Source organism: Capra hircus, chromosome 13 (genome assembly GCF_001704415.2).
Source record: "Capra hircus breed San Clemente chromosome 13, ASM170441v1, whole genome shotgun sequence".
In the NCBI taxonomy this organism is placed as follows: Eukaryota; Metazoa; Chordata; class Mammalia; order Artiodactyla; family Bovidae; genus Capra; species Capra hircus.
In genome coordinates this window covers 47,275,624-47,283,452 of record NC_030820.1, presented here as the reverse complement: position 1 = coordinate 47,283,452, position 7,829 = coordinate 47,275,624, and the positions used below count along the sequence as shown (strand labels likewise).

Genomic DNA, 7,829 nt, shown 5'->3' with positions numbered 1-7,829 from the left:
GTGAAGTCGCTCAATCGTGTCTGACTCCTCGCGATTCCATGGACTGTAGCCTATCAGGCTCCTCTGTCCATGGGATTTTACAGGCAATAGTGCTGGAGCGGATTGCCATTTCCTTCTCCAGGGGATCTTCCCGACCCAGAGATCGAACCCGTGTTTCCCACATTGTGGACAGACGCTTAACCGTCTGAGCCACCAGGGAAGTCCCTCAAAGGAGCTATCAAAGGAGAGAGTAAATCTTTCCAGCTTCAAGCTTTATTTTACATATGAATAACCTGGGTCTTGTTACAGGCAATTCATGCCGATTGACGTTGTTGTTGCTGAGTCGCTAAATTGTGTCTCACTCTTTTGCAGATACCATGGGCTGTAAAAATGCGAGGCTCCTCCGTCTATGAGATTTCCCAGACAATTCTGGAGTTGTCATTTGCTTCTTCAGGGGATCTTCCCAACTCAGGGATCGAACCCCTTTTCTTGCCGTCTTCTGTATCGGCAGGCAGAATTCTTTATCACTGCACCTGGGAAGCCCTTAAAAGCAATTGGAATAGGCAGGTCTGACAGGGTCTCCAGAGGGCAACTGTGATAATAACCACCAAGTGATACTGCAAGTATGAATCCCGTCCTTTACATAAGGAAGGGAAAAACTCAACAATCTTAGGTTTGTCAATTCTCCTTAACCCTAAAGATTTGGTCCAAGTGTGCTTTTCATTTTGTAACGAAATAGTTTCCACAGAACGTTAATCTTGTTAATCTCCCCCGCTTTTCAATGGGACAAAAGACGCAATTCAGGATCTCAGCTCCACCTTCCATTCTAGTTTGTCCTAGGACGGCTTAGGGGACCAAGGTAGGCGTCTAAGAACCCAGGTCAGGCCTCTGCCGCCGGACCCAGTCAGCCTAAAAAGCCCACGCCGGAGACCCCTGGAATGCCCAGTAGCCCTCAGTCACTGATGCCTGCCCTTACCAGGATCGCGCGGGCCCGCCCCCAATGCTCGGCCATCCACTGGCATGGAGGGCGCCGGGCGTGACGTCAGGCTCCGCCTCGCCGCTTCTCAGGCCCCGCCCCTCGAGGTGGCCTGGCGGTTTGGTCTGGAGCAGCTGAAACCGGTTTGAGCGGAGCCGCTTCCTGTAGCTTGGTGCTGCTGCGGGCTACCTGAGGGAGTGCTGGCGAGGTGCTGACGGCCGGTACCCGGCACCTGGGCCTGCGACACTGACTGTCGGGCGCGGCGTCGGTGGTGGCGCTGACCCGTGGACCCAGCAGGTGAGCTGGGAGGCCGGGCGGGCTGGGCGCTCGGTGCGGGGGCCTTGGCGGTTGCTCACGTTGCGGCCGAGCTGTCAGGGCTGCGCGGCGGGGCGGGGGGCGAGTTGTGGGCAGGATCCCTCACCCTGGACTGGCAGCTGGTCGGGGAACGGCGGCCTGGAGGTTTGCTCCTGTAAATCGGTGGGTTACACATGTTTACAGTATTTATCGTTTGCTGCGGCGATTACGCTGTGCTGCCTAGTGCTTAGTTCCCGTACGAAAATTCTGTAGCGTTTTCGGTGATACCAGAATGCATAGAGCGTGAGACCACCTAAGTGTTGGAAGAACCATTTAGGGAGCGAAGAAACGTAAATGCCGCAGAACTCGCTCACCGCCGCTCTCTGACTTCACCCATAAGTAATTCGTAGTGTTTTGACAACTGCTGTTTTTCTGAAATTGCTTATCCAAGTAGTCTAGGGCGTGCTTGTATAATTCAGTTATTACAAGAAACCGAAGTGCCTTACTTTTTTAGGAAAAGGTTCCAGTAATAGACATCAGTGCCCTTGATACAATTTTAAGACAGCTGCCCCTTTTTCTAAAGCTCTACTTTTTCCAAGCTCTTCAGATTACCTTGTGGTAGAAAAACCTAGTTCATCGACCCCCCTCTTTCCCACTTCCCGGGTTATAAAGGAAATCAGGCATGAATCATGAATTCAGTAACGAAGTGTAGCGATCTTTCACCATTGAGACAGCGGTCTAGTCTGATGTAACACATAGAGGAACTGGCTGGATGTTTGGGCTTGATGTTTTCTTCACGCTTTTCTGTTACCCTTCCTATTTCTGCCCAATTTCTATCCACTACTCCCCTCCCGCCCCTTCTCCGCCCCTCCTTGCGCCCCCCCCCCACCCCCGCCCAACGTCTTGCTACATTTCTGACAGTTGTGACTTAGCTGAGAAATAAATACAAGCTATCAGTCATTTTCACAACGCCTAACATTCTGGGTACAAGTAAGTAACATAAGGTAAAACAAACAGGTAAAACTGCACATGGTTCGGTCCGATCTTGGCATCACTAGCGAGAACTGATATTCTAGACAAGATGAGATTAGGAAAGTTCGACTCAAATAATGACCACAAAGGATATTTCAGTGGCAGAGTGACTAAAATTTGATATGTACAAAGTAAGTTGATGAATCAAATCTTTGTGTATAACTTAACCAGGAAAAGTAAATGTATATGAAAATAATATCTAGATGAAATAAAAAAAATTTGGAATGGCTTTCTGGCATTGTGTAGAAAGATGATTAACGAGTTTACTGGCTTAATGAAATCTTCAGAACTGCTTTCTTAATAAAAACCCAGCATGTCTGTGCTCAGTCTGTCTGACTCTTTGCCACCCTGTGGACTGTAGCCCACCAGGCTCCTCCGTCCATGGGATTCTCCAGGCAAGAATACTGGAGTGGCTTGCCATTTCCTTCTCCAGGGGATCTTCCCAACACAGGGATCGAACCCAGGTCTCTTGCATTGCAGGCAGACGCTTTAACCTCTGAGCCACCAGGGAAGCCTTCATGTCTATGTACACTTGATTAAAGTATTGACTCAGTATACTGGGGTTGGACTAGAGGGATCATAATGACCCTCCACCAGGATGAGCAGAAGTTAGCTCAGGAAAGTATAGGCATTTATATATTGCTTTCTAATATGCATTTAGGAGGCAAAGCTGTTGGAGCCTAGAGAATTGGAAACTGCTTTTTTCTTTGAAAAAATATTTGAAGGAAAACAGTGAAATATGTCTTTTTGGCTAGGAAAAAAATCCATTTTTGCTGGAAAATCTGTGACTTCAGTTTAGTTCTAAATTGTACCTCTGTTTGTTTAAATCTTTCTTTTGTTCCCTAAGCTGGTAAGCCAGTAAAGGAATATGTTAGAACAGTTTATTTGACAAAAAGAATAAAGTAAAACTTACTTTGCCAGGTAATATTTTTGAAGTATTTTTAAAATGTAAATTACAGTGTCATTTTGCAAATTATTCGAGTCCTTAAAAAAGTGTTAAAATAATGTTAAATGCAACTCAAAGTCTCAGGTGAGAATGCTGTTTAATACTTCAGAAAGCAAAAAATGGAGGTTATGTTTAAAACCAAACCAAAAACATATCTCAGGACGCATGTTTTGTACTTTAGGGTATAGGTGAATTAGTTAAATTACATATACAGTCAGCTCGTGTATATAAAATGACTAGCATTTTCCATCTTATTCTTGCATGTATCTAGAAGATCTGTCCCTGTTCAAGTTGAGATTTCCTTTGCCTGTTTGGAAGAGGGAATTTTGGTTGTGTAAATTTTTTGTTCCATAACAAAACAGTATTTTACTTTGGTGGTAGCAGGGTGCCAAAATGGTACACTTCAGTCCTGCACCAGAATTTTGGCCTCTGTCCACCATCAAGTAAACTGCTGTAGGAGCAGCTCTGCAGGCTTTTATTTGGAATGGTCTTAAATTTGGGCAGGGAGGGGAGTGAAACTTAAACAGATTATATGACTGTTTTGGCAATCCAAGTTGGAGATGATGCTTTGTTGACACCCAGTGAGGTTTTTTTTTGGAGGAGTGGGGTTAATTTTGTGCTTGTATATTCAGCTTTGGTATATAGTACATAATGTAAACTGCAGCTGTTTCTAGCAAAGTTACAGTAGCCACTCTTACAAGCAACCTTAATAATGAGAGGCTCAACTATAATCAGCTAATGCCCTTTTCATAAATTTAATGCAGTAGAAATTCAGATATTTTTTACTATGTGTTGATTTTAATACATAGGAATAATTACATCTGTTTCCCTAAAATTGGTTAAAACAATTCCTTAAAATTGATCAACAAATAATCAAGTACCAATTTTTAATTATATACATGAGATTGTTCTTAGTAACTGTGGCAGTAAGCATTGGGTGAAAGTTCAGGTTATATGTTGAGATTGGTTATTCAGCAGTTTGCTGGATGATAGAACTTTTTGCTTTGTCTCGATTCAGTTAACTTAAAAAGCCTAGTGTTTTAGACAGCCTTAAGGTTTCTGCTTGATATGATTGATGTAGATAAATGTAAGAGATAAATTAAAAGTAGATTGCAGTGCTTCAATGAAACATTTATTAGGAAAGGAAATCATCCTATTCTTAGGGTTATACTCATGTTCCTATCAGATGAAGGTTATTTGAGTTCTATAGGTTAAATGGCCGGTAACAATCTAGAACTAATTTTAGATTTAAAACATTTTTGTGCTCAAACTGGATGTATTAATATGTTTTAAATAGATCAGGTTTACTCTTAGACATAGAAAGTAGACTAGCATATGTGGTTTGATCAAGGACAGGTTTTTTCCCCTCCAGTGTGACGTGAAACCACGTTGACTGATGGTCTTCCTGGTGGCTTAGATGGTAAAGAACCCGCCTGCAATGTGGGAGACCTGGATTCGATCCCTGGTTTGGGAGGATCACCTGGAGAAGGGAAGGGCTACCCACTCCTAGCCTGGAGAATTCCATGGACATAGGAGCCTGGTGGGCTACAGTCTGGTGTCGCCAAGAGTCCAACACGACTAAGCGACTTTCACTTCACTTGATTAGTTTATTTACTATATTTACATTTTATAATTGATGGAGGTGAGATGATGCATAGTGACTCTTTGATTTTCATTGCAGCCCCCACGAGGGTTAGTTATTAGAGATTCCTCATCCTTAGCCCTCTTGATACTTGGAGCTAGATAATTACTTGTGGAGTGCTGTTCTGTGCATTATATGGTGTTGAGCAGCACTTCCAGCTTTTACCACTAGATGCCAGGAGTATCACCCGCAGTTGTGGCAACCAGGAATGTCTCCTGACATTGCCAAATACCCTTAGAGGACAAAATTGCTTCCAGTGGCAACTGCTGCTTTAGATCTATCTGCTTTGACTTGAAAGTGTGGTTAACTGTGGGTGTTAGTGTTCATTAAATGACCATTGCAGAGTTGTGCATGTGTTCACAGGCAGGGGAAGGGAGCATAGCAAAAATGGAAGAATGAATAGCCGAGAAAGGTACTTCAGGATTTTTTTGGAATAAAATGTGTAAATGCAAGTAAACAATATTTAAGCTGGAAAATTAATGGAAATGACATAAAGACATTGGAGTTCTTCTAGGAACATTGATGGATGGAGGGTACAAAAGTTTTTTTGGAGGTGTTTGGGATAGGTTATGTACAATATGATGTGGCCTTTTGTGTGGAGTATGTGTTCTTTCTATATTTAAATTCTAAAAACTGTGCGAGAATTGATGTACATTAAAGTCTTTAAAAATTTCCTATCTTAAGTACTTAAATAAAGAGATGGTAAGGTGAATAAGTTGGTTAGGCTGGGGAAAACAGCAAAGAAGTGGAAAGCAAGCTGGAGCGAAGATGTGGCTGAAGGAGTAAAGGGACACTAAGAGCTTAGGGGTTTAGATTTCTGTAAAATAATGGATGTGATTCTAAGCCAGGGATGTGAGAAGCATTCTAATTGACATAAAAATGTATTGTTGGAAAGCGATTGGAAGACAAAATATAAGAGGCTTGAGTTTTTAAATAAGTTTAAACTTAGAAAGACATGTATGTAAGATAAATTCATATCTACAGGGCTTGGTAATAGATTGCAGAATTGAGACTATGGGACTGGAGTAATGATGGCCCTATAGTTAATAAAGAGAAACTTGAAAAATGATTTGTAGGGGAATGGGTTTTTTCTTTTTAAAGCCATCAGATCATTTAGAAGCAGATTCTCAAACTTGTTACGAAACATAACCAGTTTGTTTCAGTGGATGGTGCTTAAGTTCTCTGGTTGTTTTCTTGTTATTAAAATTGGAACCTTCTTAATTAAAGTAAAAATACTCTTGAGCCAAGCTTTTTTCTGTCTGTAGTTGTGTGTGTGTATATTTCCCTCCACTGTAAACATGAGCCTGGTGAGGAAAGATAGGTGGAGTTCAAAACAGCTGCTTACTAAAGGAGTAACTGTGTGACAAGATAGTCTTGAATTCTAAAAAAAAAAAAAAAAAGCTTGAACACACTTGTTTTGCAGTTTTTTCTGGTCCATGCATTCTTACAGAATAGCTTTGTAACATTAGGCCCTAAGACTTGCCAGGTGATTCCCAAGTAATTCAGTCTCTCTAAATAAAGTCTCTGAAATCTTTTGCTCACAGCTGAGATTCATTTTTGTTTTGTGCTTTTTAGCTTATTTCTTGGTGCTAGGTATTTAGATGTACTATAAATGACATCATCTTTTTCTTTATAGCACGACATCGTAAAATAAATCCATCAGAATGACACCTTCTCAGGTTACCTTTGAAATAAGAGGAACTCTTTTACCAGGTATTGTAAAGCTTTACTTTCAAACATTTTAAAAAATTACATTTTCCTTATCTGGATTATCTTAAATATAGAGTTGTTACTAGAGTGGACCTAATTTTTATTTATTTTTTAAATATATTTCTGATTTTTAGATGAAAGTATCTTCAGGGCATGCCTGATAACAGAAATGTGCTTGGAGCATAGTAAGCTCAAGAAAAAAACAAAAAGCTGTCTCAAATAGTGTTTTATTATCATATTTTCCAGGAAAGCTGTGAATTTTGCATAGGATAAAGACATTTGAGCCAAGTTTTTTTTGGTCACACCCATAGCCTGTGGGATCTTAGTTGTTCCCTGACTAGGGATTGAACTTGGGCCCTCAGCAGTGAGAGAGGTTTTAAGCTGCATGAAAATGATGGAAATGTTTTCTAGTGTGAAAAGTTGGTTAAATATTTGGCTAAGATAAATTAGTTCCTTACTTATACATCTATTTTTAAAAGCTTCATTTTGTTTTTTTTTGCTGTCTATTAAAACAGTGTGAAATAATTTCAGTGTAAGGTAGCACGTCAGAGCAATCACACCTTGGGACTTCCCTGGTAGTACAGTGGTTAAGATTCCTTCCTGGCTTCCATTGCAGAGGACATGAATTCTGTCTTCTTTCAATCCCTGGTCACGGAATTAAGATCCTACATGCCTGCACAGTGTAGCCCAAAAAATGAACAAAAGAAAAATATAGTATCACGCCTGGGTTATATACTTCCTTGTTTAGTGCACTCTGGTTACACTGGCCAGTCCTCAAATCTGTTGCATTCCTCTTCTCCTTTGGGGCTTTCTCAAATTGTTTCCTTTGTTTAGATCTGTGCCCCTTCCCACCACCTCTTAACTTATTCATTGTATATATCAAGCATCTTTGATCCAGTAGCTATTACAGCACCTGATTGTGTGTGTGTTTGTCTAATACACATTCTTAGCCAAGATGATCTTGGACAGCTCCACCTCTGGGCAAGATTCTGCAGGTTGAAGATTGCTGGTCCCTTGGGTCCAGTACTCACCTCTTGTCCAGTGTGTAATTCTCCTTTGTGGAGAGAAGACTGCAGACCTGTATCTTTTATTGACTTTTGTGCATAGGCACTTTAAGCTAGAAGGGGCTGACCATGTCAGACAAATAGGATGACTGCAGAATTAGCTCTAGAGGAGTCAGTCAGCTTGACAAGGTGTAATTCCTGAAGGACTAGAGGGAAGATAGTGGTAGATGTGAATGTAGGTGAGTC

General features: G+C 41.4%; 1 protein-coding gene across 2 annotated transcripts in view; it reads left to right on the top strand.

Annotated features, from left to right (window-relative positions):
- GPCPD1 (glycerophosphocholine phosphodiesterase 1) overlaps positions 1,061-7,829 on the top strand; it is a 68,514-nt gene continuing 61,745 nt past the window's right edge. The window contains exons 1-2 of one of the 2 annotated variants that reach the window (XM_018057367.1): positions 1,061-1,252; positions 6,506-6,582. In XM_018057367.1, the coding sequence (XP_017912856.1) occupies positions 6,534-6,582 (49 nt within the window). In that variant the 5' untranslated portion in view covers positions 1,061-1,252; positions 6,506-6,533. The remainder of the gene's footprint in view (positions 1,253-6,505; positions 6,583-7,829) is intronic. The other variant, XM_018057368.1, reaches the window with a different exon arrangement.